At 34.2% G+C, this 21413-nt stretch overlaps 1 protein-coding gene across 4 annotated transcripts in view; it reads right to left on the bottom strand.

Annotated features, from left to right (window-relative positions):
* WDR7 (WD repeat domain 7) overlaps window positions 1–21413 on the bottom strand; it is a 363555-nt gene that overhangs the window by 148305 nt on the left and 193837 nt on the right. For all 4 annotated transcript variants that reach the window (XM_032310817.1, XM_032310818.1, XM_032310820.1 and 1 more), the window contains one exon: window positions 3762–3983. In XM_032310817.1, the coding sequence (XP_032166708.1) occupies window positions 3762–3983 (222 nt within the window). The remainder of the gene's footprint in view (window positions 1–3761; window positions 3984–21413) is intronic.

Below are 21413 nucleotides of genomic sequence, written 5' to 3' on the forward strand. Positions count from 1 at the left end.
GAATTTCCTGGGACGCTCTCTGTTTCACTTCAGACTGGGACGTTCTCTGTTTCACTTCAGAGGCAGACACTAGCTGGACGTTTTAAAAAGGGCTTTGAAGACAGAACAGTTCTGTCTTTTATTTTACACAAGAGGAAACTGCAACTCAGACCAAGGGTACACAGATAGAGTAGCCGAGACCAGGCTTTTTAAATTTCCAGAGTCCTTCCTTCAGTTTTGTCTTCAATGTGTGATTTTGACTTTTTATGTAAAGTGTACACTGCCACAAGAGATTCCTAAGTACTCAAACAGAAGCATGAAATGCATTATAAAACGAAGCATGACTTTTGAATTAGGCATCATTGTCACTCTTCCCTCCTACCAAGGTGGATAACAGGGAATTGGCTACATTATAAGTATTCACAGAACAGAAGGGCTTTACAAGGAAGGTTAGAATTCACTATCTATACCTCTAGCTACATTAGCAATTAACTTTCATCAAATATTGTATCTTAATGGTCTTATCTCAAAATGAGGATAATAATAATTATCTCATTCAATAGGATGCCAAAGAGACTAAATATTTAATGGTTGCAGTGCATTCTAAATGCCACATAAACAACACAGCAATACACATAAGCAACTTCTAACAGGTTAACATTGTAGCAGGTTAACTAATCAAAAAGAGCCCAAGAAAGACACAAGTACATTCAGACACCTGACTGAATTTAAACTGATAAATGTTTTAAATATTAAAATAAAATAGGGCAACCACAATAAATGAGGAAAATATCGAGGACATTTTACACATTTTAAACTGGTTCTAACAGGTACTGTATCATTTGTTTTTAATTTCTTTAAAAAATTTTTCAAGTAGGCTCCATGACACAGGACTTGAACTCATAACCCTGAGATCAAAACCTGAGCTAAGACCAAGAGTCAGGCGCTTAACTGACTGAGCCACCCAGGGGACCCATATCATTCATTTTAATTTTTATTATTTTACTTTTTTAAATCTTTTTAAAAGATTTATTTATTTATTTGAGAGAGAGCATGCACATGCGTGGGGGTGGGGAGAGGGAGTGAGTAAATCCTCAAGCAGACTCCTTGCCAAGCACAGAGCCTGATGAAGGGCTCTATCCCAGGACCCCAAGATAATGACATGAGCTAAAATAAATCAAGAGTCTGACACCCAACTGACTGAGCCACCCAGGTGCCCCTCATTCATTTTTATCTACCATTTCTCACTGACTGGAAACCTTACAGAAATCTTCTATTTCAATAAAATAATCATAAATATTATTTAATAAGAAGCATTAGCTTCTGCCCTTCCCACATCTAGCCCTTTATTCAAAATGCTCAAGGAACAAAACTGGCTCTAAAACATTTAAATATTTTCAATGTTTGGGTAAATTTTATTTATCCTGCTTGGGAGAGCTAAGGTGGCATCATGCAAAAGTCTCTTCATGCAGCAAATCCCAGAGTTTCCCTCCTGTCAGAAACAGGCTTTGGGATCTCTTTGTGTGTAGTTCAGCTCCCTGTTTCCTAACAAACCCAAAGAGCAGAACACTGACACCCTACTATTTTCTCATCAATTCCCAAGGCTTCTTTGAAAAATTTCTATTTCCATGCTGCCACAGCTTTTTTGATTCCTGTTTTTCTCCTAACCCATTTCCTCTTTTTCTAGTTACAGTAGATACAATTTGCAAGTAAAATTATTGCAGTTAAAAGAAAATTCATGAACATCAGAATGTATTTTTAATGGATGATGGATATCAAGTAGTTATGGTAAATATTCTATCGAATATATTTATAAGAACAGTATTTTATTTTTAACAGTCAATATTTACCCTCCAAATTACATCTTTTGCAAAGGTTCAAACTTACTCTTGGGAAGTTTTAGCTGGTAACATAAAAACTTGCGAGGTATCAGACTTTTCTTGATCTCCATTAGAGAGATGGTAAGAAAAAAAAAAAAAAAGTCTGAAAGTTACCGGACTAAAAACAGGCCAAAGTTCCATTAACCTCTAGTATTCTAATGTTAGGACTCCGCATAAGAAGCTACACACCTAAATCTCTGGGGTCTACATTGACATAGAGAGGTGAGCCTTTTGTAGAGTGGGTGAGATTTGAGTAGGGTTTCATGCATGAAAAGCAGGAACCTGCAGAACCTGAGTAAAGATAAAGATGCCAGAGGTGGGGGTGGTGCGCAGAGGGCAGGCCTGCTTCGAAGGAGAGCAGATGTACACATGTGGAAAATGCAAAGGTCATGGATTTTCAGGTCCAAAGAAGCTTGAGTTCAAGTTGAGATTTGACTACATTTTGATTGAGCTACTTGGAAGAAGTTTTCATTTCTCTTTTAAAGGTCAAATGAGGGGATAGAAAACTCTTCTTAAAGTATGCAGTAACAGCACAGGCAGTAAGCCCTTCTCAAGAAGGAGCCATTAACCAGTAGCAGTGTGTGGAACGGTCAAAGCTCCAGCTCTGGAACCAACAGACTGTGCTGAAACAAAAAACTGCCATTTCCAGAAGGTACCATCACAGCCAGGGTCACCACACCTCTCTGCACCCAGTCAGCCTTATGTGTCAAATAGAGATAACCAAGCTGCCTACTTTATATGGTCATTATGAAGATTAAGTAAGTAAAATCATACTCAAAGAATCAGTTATTTATTCCTGTTGGTGGTGGCTCTGTCATTACTACTCTCTGATTCTCAAATGTCAAATACAGATCAGGAGAATACCAACCACTAATACGTATTCGTGGTATTAAGAGTAAAAAAAGAGGAGCAGGGGTGGGGAAAGGCAGCTAAATCTGTACAAGGGTTTTAATAATAAAAGGTAATATGGCTCCATGACTTCAAAGCAAAAGTATGTGACAATGAGCCAATGAAGTGAAGTTTTCTGCTGTTATAAGTAGCAAAGTAACATATATATCTTTTTCCCTTGATAAAAGGCCCCAAATCCCAAAGCACACTGCCATTTGTTCTATAAAGAATACCTTGTGATACATTCAGTGGGACTACATTTGGTTCCATAATAACACAATTTGTTGGAATTACTTTACAATATGGTAGGAATATTCTGACCTTACCTAAAGAAGTTCCGACACTGAAGTACCAAAAGATGTTATAAAATACCCTTAACCTGTTACTAACATACCAACTACAGAATACAAGGTAGTGGTACCACACAAGCACTTTGAACTCCAACTGTAACTAAACCACCCCTGCTCCTGACTTTTCTAACCACATTCAGGACCTACCGCATAGTTTTATAGAAATTATTTTAGAAACTGTGTTTGGGTTAAAATCTTTTTTTTCCTTAGATTTTATTTATTTATTTGACTGACAGAGATCACAAGTAGGCAGAGAGGTAGCAGAGAGAGAAGGGGAAGCAGGCTCCCTGCTAAGCACAGAGCTGATGTGGGGCTGATCCCAGGATCCTGAGATCAAGACCTGAGCCAAAGGCGGGGGCTTAACCCACTGAGCCACCCAGGAGCACCCCGTTTAGGTTAAAATCTTGACCAAAATATGTGAACACAAAGATTCAGAAATGTGTTTTTTAAGAAAAGTATCTCCAGGAAAATCACGTTTTAAACTTTAAAAAGAAGTCTAAGTAACTACAACCAACGGGTGATGTACCAAACGGATTATACTGCTTCCTGACTTCATGTCAACATTCTGTTGAAGCTAAAACCCAGAATATGAATTTTCTGAGGTTTTGTTATTAAAAAATTTGTATTGAAACTAATTATCAGCATTAGGAATTTTGTAACTTACAAGTATGTCTGGCAAGTGAGTAGTTGGATCCACCACTAGTCAAGCCAAATCCCTCAGGAATTTGACTAGAGCTTCGAGGTCTGGTCAACAATTTAGGAGGTTCAATTTCAGCACCAAATTCAGCTCCTATTACGCCTAGTAGAACAATAGCAGTAGCTTGCTTCCGTCTTTCCTCATAAGACGTGGAAATCTTTTTCATTTGTGGGATACTTGATAAGCAACCTGAAAACCAAAACATAAGTTAAAAAACATCAATACACAAAAGACATATGATAATAAAAAAATTTCGAGATTACTCTTTCAGGAAATAACAGTCTTTTCAACAAATGGCACTGAGGTGCCTGGTTATCCACCTGCAAAAGAGTGAACTTAAGGCTTCCACCTTTCACTACACAAAAAATCAACCCAAAATGGATTCACAGTACTAAATGTAAGAGCCAAAACATAAGAACTTGCAGAAGAAAACAGAGAGATGTACCTTCATGATCTTGGGGTAGGCAATGATTTCTTAGATATGATACAAAATGTACAAGTAATTTTATAACCTTTCTTAATTGGATTTCATCAATATTACAAACTTTAACATTTAAAACAGAATCAAGAAAGTAAAGACAACACACAGACTCAGAGAAAATACTGTCAATTATATATCTATAAAGTATTGTATCCAGAATAGATGAGAAACTCTTACAAGTTAATAATAAAGTACAACTTTTAAAATGGGTAAATAATCATTTTTTATTTTTTATTAACATATAATGTATTATTAGCCCCAAGGGTACAGGTCTGTGACTTGCCAGGTTTACACACTTCACAGCAGTCACCATAGCACATACCTTCCCCAATGCCCATAACCCTACCACGCTCTCCCTACCCTCTTCCCCCTGGCAACCCTCAGTTTGTTCTATGAGATTAAGAGTCTCTTATGGTTTGTCTCCCTCCCGATCCCATTTTGTCTCATTTATTCCTTTCCTACCCCTCAAACCCCCCACATTGCCTCTTAACTTCCTCATATCTGGGAGATCATATGATAATTGTCTTTCTCTGATTGACTTATTTCACTCAGCATAATACCCTCTATTTCCATCCACATAATTGCAAATGGCAAGATTTCATTTCTTTTGATGGCTGCATAGTAATTCAATTGGATATATACATACCACATCTTCTTTATCCATTCATCTGTTGATGGACATCTAGGTTCTTTCCATACTTTGGCTGTTGTGGACATTGCTGCTATAAACATTCAGGTGCACATGCCCCTTCGGATCACTATATTTGTATCTTTAGGGTAAATACCCAGTAGTGCGATTGCTGGGTCATAGGGTAGCTCATGTTTCAACTTTTTGAGGAACCTCCATTCTGTTTTCCAGAGTGGCTGCACCAGGTTGCATTCCCACCAAGAATGTAGGAGGATTCCCCTTTCTCTGCATCCTCACCAGCATCTGTCATTTCCTGACTTGTTAATTTCAGCCATTCTGACTGGTATAAGGTGGTATCCCATTGTGGTTTTGATTTGTATTTCCCTGATGCTCAATGACGTGGAGCACTTTTTGATGTGTCTGTTGGCCACTTGGATGTCTTCTTTGCAGAAATGTCTGTTCATGTCTTCTGCCCATTTCTTGATTGGATTATTTGTTCTTTGGGTGTTGAGTTCAATAAGTTCTTTATAGATTTTGGATACTAGTCCTTTATCTGATATGTCGTTTGCAAATATCTTCTCCCATTCTGTCAGTTGTCTTTTGGTTTTGTTAACTGTTTCCTTTGCTGTACAAAAGCTTTTGTTCTTGATGAAGTCAAAATGGTTAAACAATTTGAACAGATATTTGATATACAATGATATACGAATGGCCAATATGCATACCAAAGATGCTTAACATCACTGGTCTTTAGGAGAATGTAAATCAGAACCATAATGAGATACCACTTCACATCCACTAGAATGGCTGCAATAAAAGGGATTATAAAATGTACTGTCAAGTATGAACAGAAAATGATTGTTTTGCAGGTGGAAATGTAAAAAGATACAACTACTTTGGAAAACAGTTTGGCAGTTACTTACTCAGTTTGGCTTTCTATTTCTTCTTGAGTCATTTCTGATTGCTTGCAATTTTAAAGGAATTACCTATTTAATCTGAACTTTCAAATTTATGGATCTGAGATTATTTGCAGTATTCTCTATGATGAAAATATTTCAATATATATATATATTTTTAAGATTTTATTTATTTACCAGAGAGAGAGAGGGGGACAGAGCAAGCACAGGCAGACAGAATGGCAGGCAGAGGCAGAGGGAGAAGCAGGCTCCCTGCCGAGCAAGGAGCCCGATGTGGGACTCGATCCCAGGATGCTGGGATCATGACCTGAGCCGAAGGCAGCTGCTTAACCAACTGAGCCACCCATCTCAATGATGAAAATATTTCAAATGTATCATTCCTTCTAAGTATTATTTGTGCCTTTTCTAATATTACTTATTATGCTTTTCTTGATCAGTTTTGCTAGAAATATATATTTTAATAGATTTTCAAAAAATACTTTGTTGGGGTGCCTGGGTGGCTCAGTCGGTTGAGCATCCGACTCTCGGTTTCAGCTTAGGTCATGATCGCAGGGTCATAAGACACAGGTCAGGCTCCACGCTCAGTAGGGAGTCTGCCTGAGATTTTCTCTCCCTCTACCCACATATGACACCCCCAATTTACACACTCTTTCTCTAAAATTAAAAAAAAATTTTTTTTAATTCTCGGGTTTTGATCTTATTTCATTTCTATTTTACCAACTTCTGTTATTTTTATTATTTCTCCTTCTACTTTATATTTTCTATCAGTTTTTTTTGTTTCTAGGTTTTATTTACTTACTTGTTTTTAAGTAAACTCTACGACCAACAGCCTTGAATTGACAACGCTGAGATCAAGAGCCAACACATTCCACCCACTAAGCCATCTGAGCACCCTTGTTTTGTTTCCAAGTACTCAGGATAAACACAACTCACTTATTTTCATAACCTATTAGGATTTACATTGCGAGTCACAGAGTTAAAATCCATTTTCCTCTCCTTTAATAAATGACTTCAATTTTACCTAAGTAGTGATATATTCACTTTCTTTTGGGGTCCTTTCAAGAACCATAGCCTAGCGCCTGGCTTCAAGCTTTACTCATGATATATTTTAAGTCCTCTTTAGCTCACAGGAGTCAGAAGCCTGCTTCTGGAAAGGAGCTAAGGATTTCAGCCCAGATCTTTTCTATTTTATTACTTATCCATAGAGGTATCTATCTTTTTGGAGAGCAGTTATGTCTCTTTGGTTTTCTGTTTGTATATTTTATCCATCATGGCTATAGATTTGGTACAGAGAAATTTAAAAAGTGAACTTTGGGAGACATCTTCATTGGAGATCAGTTTTCTCCTCTGTCTAGTCATCCAGCCAGTTTTCCTGGTCCCTTTCAATACTTTGTTTCTATATTCAGCAAAGGGCCCTCAGAGCTCAGTGTGCCAACTAAAGAATTAGAAGTGGAGAACTCTGAATGCTTTTAGATATTTTATTTTATTTCGTCTCTTCATTTACTTTGTCATTCTAACCTAATTGGAGGTAAGGCAAGGCAATGACTTACCTCCTAACTAGACGTAATGACTTACCTCCTAACTGGAGGTAAGGCAAAAGGCTACAGGGGTACCACCAAATCGAAAGAGACTTTTGCAGGGCAAGTGAAAACTTTTTTAACTTTTGGCTAACCGTAAGGTGTTGAATAATTTTGTAAAAGGTGGTGATATCAGATTTATTCACTGTTAGAAATTAGAAACATCACGATAATGGCAGGAAGGCCGATTATGTGGTAAAACATGAAGTGTCTAGAAAAACCAAAAGAAGCCTCCTGCAACGATCAGGTGAAAAATAGTAAGTACAAGTGGTGGTAGAAATTCATTCATTCTGACATCAGTTATTCAGTCTCAATATAAGAACTAAAGATCTGGTGTGCTCATGGCCTTATACTGGACATGAAAAGAGATGTGAAAAGCAAGTTCACTGTCTTCTTTGAACTAAAGGCTACTAAATAAGAATCAGAAATAGGTTATGGAATCAATGAGAACATTATGAACTGAGAGAACAGTATGTTTAAGAACCTAAAGCATGAGGTAATTTGTTGACTTCTATTTTAAGGAGAGGTAATTGGGTTGGAAGCCCATGAGCCAAGAAGAAGACAGAAAACAGGCAAGGGAGGCAGGCAAGGGCCAGACCACAGATGGCACCATAGATCCTATTCACATTTCAATTCTTATCCTATAAAACATGGGAAGATACTCAAGGTAGGATTTAAGCCACAGAGTGATATAATTAGATTTAAGGGTTCAGAAGGATATCCTAAAAATCAAAGTGAGAGACTAAGATTGGTTTGGTCTTGGGATGTTAAATAAGAGATGCAGAGAATAGCGTCTCTTCGATGGTGATTTTGGATGACACGCTCTAAGTTTTTTGAAAAACCTAAGTTAAGTAAAACAATGAAAAAAATTAAGACAAAATCAGAACAAAAAGTAAAGCAGTAAAAATTAGTAATAATTTCAGCAAAAGCTAACTAAAACAAGAGTATAACAAAGCAAAAGAAACCCTTTCAAAGTAAGTAGGTAGGTATGGCCTTTCTAGAAGCTTAAAAAAAAAAAAAAACCTAGAGTGCAAAGCTTTTTAGTATAAACTTTAAATTGCACTCATTTAGCTGTGCTGAAAAGCAGAAGGGATGTGTGCAAGCAGACCTAGTTGAGCCTAAGAAAAGGAAACGGCAGGATATTACAAAGAATAGTTGGAAAGGAATAATTGTGTAAGAAAATGGCCTTAAAGGACTTCAAAAAAAACTAAGAAAACTAAGATGGTGACATCAAAGATTGGTTACTGTTTATTTGGAAAATAAGAAAAATTTGGTTTAACTGAGTAAAAAAAAAAAAAAAAAAGATTTTGTTGTTGCTACAGTTTTTTAGCTTCTGCATGTCATACTTTGTTTTAAAAAAAAGTTCTGAAAATTTGCCATTAGTTTTCAGGCAGTGTATAGAAGACAAAATCCAAAATGAGTCCACAGAGAATACAATGATCTTTAAAAATATTTGTAATTCTTTCATATAAAATTTCCATTATTATTAACTTCCCTATTTTATTTTCTTATAGTATATTTCAAGCCACTTGCAGGCTGCTTTACAAGGATATTCCTCCAATGTTAACAAAACTACTTCATCACTTCCAAGGTCATGATGTTTTATTTCACAAATTCACATTTTTTATAAAAAGCTTCAATTAAAATGTTCAAAAATATTTAAGTAACATTCAGAAACATCTCCTAATCAGATACCAGAGTATGCAGGTCTCTCTCTCTTTTTTTTTTTTTTTTTTAAGTTTTTTAAAGGTAAAGAAACGATAGTGAGAGGCTTGGTGTATATATGCAATGACAGATTCCAAGTATGCAACTGATCTGTCATAGTTCTAATACAAAAGTGGGGGAGAAACCTAAAAGCTTAGCCATACTAAGAAGAAACAAAGTCAATACCCACTGCCTCTGTGTTTAGGAGGATGAAAATGAACCCAAATTCTAGAGAAAGTGATATTTAACAGTTTGATCATCGGAATCTCAGTGCATGCATTTAAAACCAACTTCATTTGAGCACAGGAACACACAGGAGTGAGAGCTGCGCACCACCGCATCTAGATTCACGCAGCATATATTTCACTCTTTCCACAGTGGTCTGGAAACAGGAAGCAAATCAAGCTCCCCTCCCCCCACGTCTCAGCAAGAGCATGCTCCATAACAATAGTTCAAAGGAAAGCTCTATTCTGCAGTTGCACTGATTGTTCTGTCAGCTGACCTCTGCAGAAGGGAATTGCTAACCGCTGCCTTGCTCCTTAGCTGACAAATGAATGATCGCGGCTCCATCTATTTTCACTATGGCTGCCTCTAGCCCAGGTGCTCAGACAGAGAGCCCGGTGTGACATCTTAGATCAAGATGAATTGGCACAAACTCCTGATCCAAGATTGTTTTATACCATTTAATTTAGTTTCTTCCCCTGCTTGGATGAGCACAGCTCTGGTTATGGATTTCTATTCTAATGTACTGAAGCAGGCCCTGAAAGAAGCCAATGAAGCAGCTGCTGGAGCAAGGGACTGCAGGGATACTGATCAATAGGCAAGGCATTGACCCCAGCCGTTCAGCCTGTGCAACGGCCACTGCTTGAAGGGGGAGGGGGGCCCAGACGCACACATGGGCTGCTTCCAGTAGGAAATTGAACAACAGGGGCATTTGGAGAGCTCCACCTCCCCCCTGGTCCCCCACCTTCCCTATGTTCCTTTTGTTTAATTACCTCAATCTTGTCTTAACTCCCACTTCTAGGGAAGGAATTAAGACTTTAGGGAAGTTTTAATAATGTCCTTTAAAACAGCCCTTTGTAAATTGTATCCTGAAGCTATTAGAAAGAATCATAACAGGTGCTCTCTGCTAAGTGGCCAAAATATGAAATCTTAATTAGCTGTCAAGCACATCACTTGGCGTAATTTAAAGTTTGGCATGTGCACAGGCTCATAAGAACACTGTCCAGCTGGCTATTAATACTACTGATGCTGAAATTCTTTGGCATGTTAATTTTTATCAGTACTCAGATCTGAAAATATGATAGCTCTTTGTTAACAAGGAAAGAAAAGCAAGAAAAGGATCTCCTAAAAAGAGACACTGACCGATTAATGGTTGTATAAGGTACAGATGACCATACCTACTACTATTCCAACAGTAACACACAGCAATTTCTGATTCTTTAATTTTTCAGATTTGAAAAATATTTAAAATTATTGGCTTTGCTTGGGTCTTCTCGTAAATAATACAAGACACGCACAATTAGCTACAATGTTTTCCTATATAAAAAAAGTGACAACCAAATGGGAAATTTTGAGATATTAAAAATAAAATAATTCTGTAAAAGTAGGCCTTTCTACAGTTTCATTTGTCTCATGAAAATTTGGTATTTTTTCACAGAGACATGCCTCCATTTAATCATGCTAACGGGTGACATGGAGATCCATTTTCTTGACAGGACGGTTGATCACCCTATCACAGTAAGAAAATTAATACCTTCGACTGGCCCTGTGTGGAGAAAAGAAGCTGCATGCAGTGGGAAAAGACATAAATGTCCTACATTTTAAGTTGCAAATAGAACACTTGTTTTGTGTTCAAATAATATGCTTCTTCATTATTCGGTTTCTTTAAACAAAATATGAGCCTTTGATTTTTATTAAAACAACCATTTAATTCATAGTGTTCCTCAAAAGTACATAATTGTCTTTAGATTTAGCATAATTGACTCTAGATTTACAGGAACAGGAGTAAACACTTTACTTACAGCTTAACTAGAACACAGGTAAAATATTTGAGAAGTTTAAGCTATTTAAAGGGCTGTGAGATATTGATTGCCTCATTTAAAAAGCAGTCAGAGAGTGCAACCAAGAGGTCAAGATAAATTTAACAGTTTGAAGCACTTTACTAAATAACTCTAAAGATCATGTTAATTGGCTTTGTGCAGTTCCAGGGTAAAATTAATTTTATCCTAGCTTACAATAAAAGGATTAAAAGACATATTAAGTTCTTCAGTTTTAACTGGAATAGGAATCAATGGATTTGAATTAAGGCTAACGGCGGTTTTATGAGAGATGGACTACCAGCAGATACTTCATATCTGCGATTAGCCATATATTGATGGAGCTCTGTTACTGTATTAGGTATTAAGCCTTAGATAAGAAGATATTAACAATTTACTATTCTGAGAATATACTGTAAGAATGGTGAGATTTGACCTGGAAAAACCATTATAAAAATGTGATTCTTTGTTTAGGATAGAGCATCAGAATGATTCCCACAGATGCCTTACATATGTCTGATATGTAAAATTCTAGTAAAAATTAATGAAGTAGTCTGTTTCAGTTCAAGCGCAATTCACTTTACAATTATGACTATACTGAAAACTGTATCATAAACATATCATTAGGGTTTTTTGAATCAAACATTACATTCAGACTGGTTCATAGCATGTTAATTTTCTGCCAGAAATTTAAGCCATATGATACAGTTCAAGTGATATTCACAATGATATCAATGTTTTCTAAATTTGGTGTAAATTTCAATATATTCTAAAACGTCCCTTTAGAAATTCAGAAATATTATTCATGATAAATGAGAATAAAATTTTAAACATTTTTCTTTACTCTTTCAGTATTTAATCTATTTTAGAATCATATGTATAGAAAAATAAATTGCTATTACTATGTACTGCCTTGGAGAGCAATAAAAATTGTATTCAGTTAGGTTATGTATCTTATATATTAACGAATAACTGAGTTTGTAGGATTCTATGGGAATGAGCAGAAAAGAGCAGGTGGCAGTTTCTTACAGCACAAACCTAAAGGACGGCATATAGAGACTACTTAAAATAATAAATTGGATTAAGCTAGAAAGTAGTCCCTATTATGGTTCTTTACAACTTTGTTTTATTTGCCATAAAGCATATTTACTAACACCACATTTTGATTAATTACTAAAAAACAAAGGAAATTTAATAGACTGAACTTTGTTAATACTGGCAATCTTGAGGACGGAGAAACTTCCAGAATTAGGACATAATTTACTTTTTATAAATTTTTAGACAGAGTAGTCTTAGCATATGTATAGTCAAAGCTCTTATAAAGGTTAGTCAATAAAAGTACAAAAGATTTTTATTTTCAGACTGGTGAAATATTTTTCTGAATTTTCACTTTTACCTACTTCTCTTTTCTCAGCCCTAAGGATACTTTAAATGTGATGTGGCATTATCAACTGAAACCAAGAAAAACACATAAGATTGAAGATTAAGATGAGTTTACAGTGATGGTGAAATATGTCCAATCAAAATATATTTTAATACATTTCTGAACATAAACAGAAGTATCTAAAAGAAAACTAGATCTTCAAAAGCAAGCTGAGTTCAAATTTTTTTAGATGTACTTTAAACAAAGTAACTTCAACTATTATTGAAATTGATAAACATGGTTGCCTAATGGAATATTAATTTATGTTTAAGATATGCTTTTTTAATTATCATTGTATGGTGCTAATCAAATATACTGGTTTTGCATACACATACACACATATGAATATATAATTATATACATGCATATAAGTATATAATAGTCTCAGTGTACCAAGACATTAAATTTTAAATCTAAGTGAGCTAGAATTGTATTTTTGAGATATTAAAATGTGTTGTCTACGTTTTAGAATCATAATGAGAAAAATGAACCTGAGTGGGGTTTCCACAGTATAAACTGTTTCCACATATATTTGGCCTGAACTTTTTCTACTACTTGATATTCTTAGACCTGCTTAAGACTGATAAAGTACAATGCCATAAAGATGTCAACTTTTAACCAGATAGGTAACCGTAATCTTCTAAGTAAGTTTAACAATGTGGGGAGGGGGCATGGAGGGACTCTTTAAGCCAAAATCTTCTCCTATTAATACATTGTATATTTTAGAAATAATTCGTTTTTGAGAGAATTTAAATTGCTACAGTATTCTACTAATTAAATTTCAGTTATTCATTATATCCCAATTCTTAGTCAAATACTTTAAAAAAGAATTCGTTAAATGAGAACACAAAAGGCATAGATTGGTGACAACCCAGAGTGTGAATAGAGGCTCAAAGACTTCACTCTCTTGGTGGTGAATCTGGGTTTCATAAGCTCACAAGGAGAAATCTGTGGTTCTATACCACTGTAAACGAAATGAAGTTCCTTTTCTTCAGCCAAGTGCTTTTATATGAATATTGCACACTATTTTCATTTGTTGGCACAACTTAGAGCACTGCAAAACCTGCAATTTTCACATAATAAGGCAAATAAATTTCAATGATATGGAAAAAAGTAAAACTGTAGATGGTTATATGGCCAACATGTATATTTCTGCCTGTTCACCATAAGTGAATAAAATGTGCAAGTTTTCTGAATGTTCCAATCTACCTCTTTGGCAAAAAAGATGAACTGATTAAAAATGACAATCATGGGGCACTTGAACATTTACCTACAAACTTTCACATGATTACTAAAGCAGGTGTGTGTCCCCAAAATACTTTTAGTATCCACCTCTCTTACCAACTAGGTTTCCTCCATGCATTAAAAACATTTTAGTTTACTTTTTGACCCATCTGTTAGTGTTTTCCCCCTACCTACTGGGGTGGGAGGTAGGGAAGTTGCTCCCCAAATCTATAAGGCTTTCACTGTTTTGGTTGCTGCTACACTGTTCCCTCCCCCCACACCCTCAAAGCTGAAGTAAACAAACATGCTCTTCATTTGTATGTATGCACGATAGCCCCCTGCTGGAACACAACAGGTGCTGCAAACACGTATCTCCTGCTACTCCTGCTGATTAAGCCATTTTAAAATAATGCCTCTTGCACATCTTCTTGCACATCTTTGGAAGAATCCATCTTCCACAAAATCAGACAAAAGCAGGATAAATGAACGCTCCAAATTGATTTTCTTTTTCAAAGGAAAGTTAAAATAATCACAATATTATTTGGGGTATGTTGATTATTTTGATAAGTAGAAACCTTAAGCTTTGAAAGCAACTGGTACTTTCAAGTAATTCTTGTAACAATTTCTTATTCTTCACACAGACAAGTTCTATATCCTTTGCCCCACAATCTGCATTATCCCCCTGCCTCCATTCTCTATTGAAACATTAACAAGTCAATTTGTTTTTACTTTTAGTGCAAATGCTCTCAGTTTGAAAGAAAACTGAGATTCAAAAAATTCCAGAGATCTACAATATCTATATAGTCAGAAATCTTGTAGTTAGTAATTACCAAGAATAATGTTCAATTGTAGTTTCACTTTACCTTTCAAAGGTGAATCTGAGATAATGTGTCAAGTTTTAAAAACTACAAATGGTAACATTAAGAAGACCATTATTAGCTTTTTCATGAAGAAAGAAATATTTTAGAAACAGTGGTTAGTGGCTTATAAAGTTAGACATCTGAAAACACAGCAAATCATTCTCATAAATTCTCATACAGTTAATGTTCAGAAAAAGACACTTTCTGCAATGCAATTCACCTATAAAAATGCTGGAGTAGACATGATGTATTTCTGTAAAAGATCAAATGGGACACATGAGACTTAATATTTGGGGCGCTGTTAGGGTCTATCCTATGACAATTTCACACCTGCGCATTACAGAACAGTGGGAAATAGATTGTTACACCTGAGGTCATTGGTATGCATAAATGACAAACCACTTCTTAGATTGGCTTAAAAACTACTTCACCTAGGTTAATTATCTTTATCAACTTGGTGATATAAAACCAGATCAAAGGGGATAATTGCCTTGTTCTACCTTTGAGAAGTTAACAAGTACATCTGCTCATTTATAAGAAGTATTTGTAGTATTCATTTTTCTGAATTATTGTACATTTGGTCACAATAATGAAACAATGCCATGTAACCAAAAGTTAACAATTTTTAAAAGGTTTGCTTGTCATAAATTGGAACCTCTAAGGTATTTCTTGCTTTTATTTTTCTTAGTAGATTATAATGTTATCTCTGATTTTAAAAAGATCATCTTTTATTTTTTTCCTTTTGTTTTCTTCACTATAGGTGAGTTGTTAAGTAGAAATAATGGAGCATAGTCAGGGGCAACATAATGCCAATATTGTGGAAATTAATGGCAAGACCTTTGAAGTAATAGCAGATCTGGGAAAAGTTGTGGTGGTTAAGTCCAAAACCAAGTTTTATAGCAAAGATTTTAACACAGTTGACAGCTAGCAGAAATACATAGGATTTATCTTTTTTAATGCATCCCTATGTGTTATTAAAACGATATGGAATAAACTATGGTACAATTCCCAAGAACTAAATAAATTTAAAAAATATTTTTCAAATTTAAAGGAGAAATAAAATGAGAAAAGAAACTTAAAAGAAATAAAAAGGTCATAGACAACTTTGACTTTTAATTTACTAATCACATTAACAGATGACTAGGAAAGTAAAGCTTTGAAAAAGAACAAGATAAATAAGTAAAAGCAAACTAAGCATTTGTGTTAAAAGTCTAAAAGTCAATGACAAAATAAACCACAGCCTCAAACTGTTAAGGGTACACTCATTACTGGCCTAGAACCTATAGAAAAAGTAGCCCATTTATACAGCCCAAGGAATATGCACATGTATAAAAGACATTTGGGCCCATTTTCCAAAGAGATTTCTAAGTAGCTCCAGAGAGCTTAAAGACATGGAAAGCTTGAATTTATTAGACAGCTAAACAGGATTGCCATTTCTGATCTTGTTACATATTCAGGCTTTTATCATTTTTAAGCCACATGTAGAGAGAAGAATTATGTGCCTTTGTCATTATAATAGATTATTTAAAAATTATTTTACATCTCCTCATTTTACCAAGAAGGTAACTAGTCTATCAAACTGACTGCAGTTGTTATTTGGCAATTTTTTTTTCTCAGACCCTTTTTCTGGATATATGATTTCTTCTCAAATAAGCATACATATAAGGATATTAAAATTTACTAATATTCTCTTCCATGTAACTATTTCATGTGATTTCCTATTAATTAGTTAATTCCATTTATAAGTTGGACCTGAGTTGCCTGTCTTGTACGTATCAAATCAAAACAGTCTTTGAGCCTTGATTTTTTGCACAGTCCTTCCAAGTGTTGAACCAAAGAAAGCTAAGTACATACAACTACAGATACCAAAAATCAGTCACTGATTTGTTACTAGTATGGAACTGAAAAAGCTACTACTCCTGAAATGAATACTAAAAAAATAAATTAATATTTTAACCTATATAAGCACATAGTCAGATATTCTGGTTTGTAAGATGTCACACAATTTTAAAAGACTTTTTTTTTTTAATCTATTTCTGCTATATAATAACACAGGAGTTGCAAAGAAATAATTTTATAATCTTATGTGGATTCATCTTTTATTAAGAATAGAGAGATACTGGGGCACCTGGGTGGCTCAGGTCATGGTCTCAGGGTCCTGGGATCAAGTCCCGCATCGGGCTCTCTGCTCAGCAAGGATCCTGCTTCCCTTCCTCTCTCTCTCTGCCTGCCTCTTTGCCTACTTGTGATCTCTCTCTGTCAAATGAATAAATAAAATCTTAAAAAAAAAAAAAAAAAGAATAGAGAGATACTTTCATATGTAAAAACCTCAAACTAGATGCATATTGATGAAAGGGAGACACATATATCCAGGATGACTCTTACTGAACTCAACTGCTCTGAGACTTTTCGGCAGAAAAAAAAGAAGAATCAAATCAAGAGGAGGTAACATTTATTCCTCCAACCTTTACTCCTACAACCACCACTCTGACAAGACGACTGGTATCAGTGTCGTAACATAGCCCAGAAGGGCTGAACAGAGGCAGATGAAAACAATCCTAAGTAAGAATTTATCACATGCTTATTATCATTTTTCTTAAAACCGTTTCCCTTACTAGAAAAAGAAAAAACTGAACAATTTCGCTAATATTTATCCAATGTTTTTGATTCTACAAAACACTCAAATAATGAGAAACAGTATTTATTTATGGTTTAAAAAAATATCCAAGGAAAAGGTTCCCCAATTAACAAGAACAACAGGAAAACCTGAAGTCCATCTTTTAAATAATCAAGAATTTCGGTCTGTATAAATCCCACCTGCTGACTTAGGGTACTTCACATATCCACTGATATGTTATAACAACGTATTTGTTATATATGATAATCTACATTTGCTATAATGACAGGGTTACGTGTCCACTACAGTCACTTTCCAATTCTTTCACAAAAAAAAGATAAACCATTAAGAATTTACAAGGAAAACAAATCCAAGTAAAGTATATAAAACAATTCCTAGGTCCAAGATTAGATGACTGTTAGGAAACTTTGGAATTTTAGAGGAAAAAAGGGGCATCAACAATCCCTTCTAACCAAACCAATATCCATATTTTATAGATAAGGAAGTTCAAGTAGGTTAAGTGTTCAAGCCATAAGGTGAAGAGCACCAAAGAGAGTGGGCACTCATGGCGACATCATCCCAGACTGATCTCTAGAATCCTCATTGGCCTGTAAGTCAGCGTGTGTTGCAAAGAAACCAGATAATACTTGATGCCTATTCCAAGATGAATCTTTAATTAGGTATCTTCAAATCCTGTATAATCGAAAATGTTTCTCAAAAAAAAAAAAAAAAAAGCAAACAAAATTTATTATTAGAAAAAATTTTTAAGTTTTGGTCTGTAATATCTAATAATGTTACGTGTATTTTCTACTGGGGCTCTCTACAAAAGATGTGGAAAACTGGGAGGAGATATTCTATCAAGCATATGAAGTAACTAGTTTCAACTGGATTTCATATGTTTTATATACATATATATAAACTACATATACATATGTGTATATATATAATGAAACAAACAAAAATATAAAGTACTAAGCATAAATATTATTACCATTCAGAGATGAAATACTTAAATAATGTATTATCCAACAGGATAATAAAATGGGCATGTCATCCACAGAAACATCAACAATTTCCACAGAAGAGAAATTCTTCAAATACAATATATGAAGGAAAACACTAATTAAAAACATAACTTTAAGTTTTAGTAACCTCTCCATAAGTCCCCTAAAAGTTACTGCCTCACATGCACAAAGGTTTCCCAAACTCCCATGCTGCATTACAAATATTGCAAATAAATTCATGATCATTTTCGGAGCCCACATCGTAATATCAGAGAATAGCTTAGAGTCACCATAAGGGTTAAGACAATCATTTTCTACTGCATACTAGTGCTATTCTAAGCCGATAGTGTGTTTAAATCCACACCAATGAAATCAATACAGCACTGTTCTATTCAAGGTGAGACCAAATAAACCTGTCTGAAGCTTTGAGAAATAGGCTTTGCAGTATACTTTGAGTGCTAAATGCCTTTCAGTCCAGAGATCTGTCATTAAATAATCATTAGCCATCATTCACTCTTCCTAAAAAGCTTAACATCTAAACTTGTTCAGCACCCACTAAAGCATTAGTATAGACTACCAAGTAAGCACTCATTAGCACTTAGGGATGTTTCAAACACTGTTTACTAGGTACTGTCTTATCAAAAAATACCCCAAAATATTAACACATAATTTGCCACTAGATTAGAGGGCAATTTATACAAATGATCAGTAAAAAGGACATTAACATAACGATCAGTCTCTTTTGGATAACACGGCATAACTCACAGAGTTACAATCAACTCTTTCCTGTCTGATCTATCCAAATAAATCCTGATGTCTTTCCTACTATTCAGCATCATATATAATTCAGCATCACATACAAGCCAAATAAAATCAAGTTAATCACAACAGAGAATTCATCAGGATGTAATCTTGGCTTTGATCCTGAATGTATTTTAAAATAATGCTTCTTTTATCAGTACTATTCATGTCTCACTTTCAATATATGATCATCTCAGTTGCTGAACATATACTGTAATGCACTGTGCATTATTTTAGGTATTATTAAGTAGAGAGAGAAAGTTCAGATACATTTACCGTCTATTACCTGAAAGATTAAGTAAATAATGTTATCTAGTAATGTTATTGGATCATATGCATAAATTTGATGATCAAGGTAATTTTCTCTGAACTTATCAGAATCTTTATATGCTATTACACTAATCTTCTCAATTTCAAGCTAGTATTAATGAAGATGTCATTTCTGAAAGACATTAATTCATTCTTCAATTTTAAAAGCTCAAATAAAAATATATGGCTAGATACTTAGGATCTCATCTATATTTTTACAACTTAACACTTTCAATTTTAATATAGATTTCAACCTAAATGAGAGTCATGACATTATATGAACATTTTATTTAACTGGATGGCTTATGATATTTTCCCAGGAGGATTACAATACAAATACATATACAAAATAATTCTTTTAGCTATTAGGTACTTTAAAATGCCAAATATACACCGTCTGAATACAAACTATAATATTTAGAAACTTTCTAGTATTCTAATTATCATCTCATTTGATTTATAACGTTTTCTTTTTTTAAAAATCAATACCCCAACATAAAGTTTCAATTGCTAAGGTATGATTATTATCCAATATTACTTGGATAGTTAGGTAAATATAACATCATAAGATTATATCCTAATTATAAAACATTTTAAGGCTCAGAAGTTAAAGTAGTTAATATAAAACCAAATCTGATCACAGATGGTCAAATTTTCCCTTACGTGCTGCAGTGAGATACACTTTCAATATACTATGGAATATAAAATGGGCATTCCTTTTTACTGGTTAAGATACATTAACAGTTTTACCAAACAAGCAAATAGTTAGCTAACGACAAAGTAACAATCTACTGATTTTACAAAGAAGAAAGTTCTTTGGGAAAAATGCAAGAAAAATAGTAAAACTAAAACTCACCTATTTATATAAAAGTATAATGTGGAAGTAATAAGAGAAAAGGGAGATACCCCAAATTAGCATGAATATTGTGAATGTAAATTCATTACACTTTCCTAGAAGAGCACTGAATCTCAAATTTTGGAAACAGTGTTTTGCAATAAATAAATAAAAATCCAAAGTTTTACAATTATAATTTACCAGAAAATGCAATATTTTAAAAAAATGTATCACATACAAAATTAGCACCACTGAACTTGACTCTGACCTGGCCTTCCTTAAAACCGGTAAACTCTTTTAGAACCTCAGGTAAATTCTCATTTTTTCATCTACAAAACAATGCTGGCAAAGTCAGGAAGGCCTGACAAAATGCTTTCATTCCTTTCAGAATCTACCGAGAATTTCTTACCACTGATCTCTTACTAAGGAATCGATATTTCAACATATACTATCTTTCTGAAACTTTAAGTAGTAAGTTTTGCTTTCTTTATCATCACAATTTTTAATTAAACAGAATAGACTTATTATCGTTACAATTAAATTTAGCCTCCTTTTTTTAAAGGTAAAAATGAGAAAAGGAATTCATTCACCCTTCATACCAATGTAACTGTTTTGTATATACTAAACAACTACATTATGAAAAAGAAACAAAATACTGTTTTCAAATAATTCATGCTTTAAAGATATGTTAGATTAACTGTTAATACAAAAACATGATCAATAAAAGCAATTCATTCTTGACTCTCAAATCTCACTGGGTATAGGTGAAACTTCAATAAAACCAGTACTCTTCTGGATTTTACATTTTGAAGCATGATTACTATTTTATTGAAAAGTATACAGGAGTAACACACTATTTTAAATTATAGTCATTTTGAAACTAAGTTGCAACTTATCCTGATTCTTTATGAATACACTAGGTTCTTATTGGAAATCAATTGGAAGGCAGGTAAAATTAGATAGCCATGGTTACCAGAATATCAATAAGAGATACAACAATATCCAGTTCTAACTCTGATGCTAAAATAGAAAGATACTAAAATAGACATTTTCTACAAGAAAATATTTAAATACACAATAAAAAAAAACCATTTCATCATTATTTCCACCAAAATTATCTAACTTGATTTTATTCTGTATTTGTCATTTGAATGTCGTAAAAACAACAAAAAAACCTATACCAAATTGTAAGGATATAAAATA

This window comes from Mustela erminea, chromosome 13 (assembly GCF_009829155.1).
Source record: "Mustela erminea isolate mMusErm1 chromosome 13, mMusErm1.Pri, whole genome shotgun sequence".
In the NCBI taxonomy this organism is placed as follows: domain Eukaryota; kingdom Metazoa; phylum Chordata; class Mammalia; order Carnivora; family Mustelidae; genus Mustela; species Mustela erminea.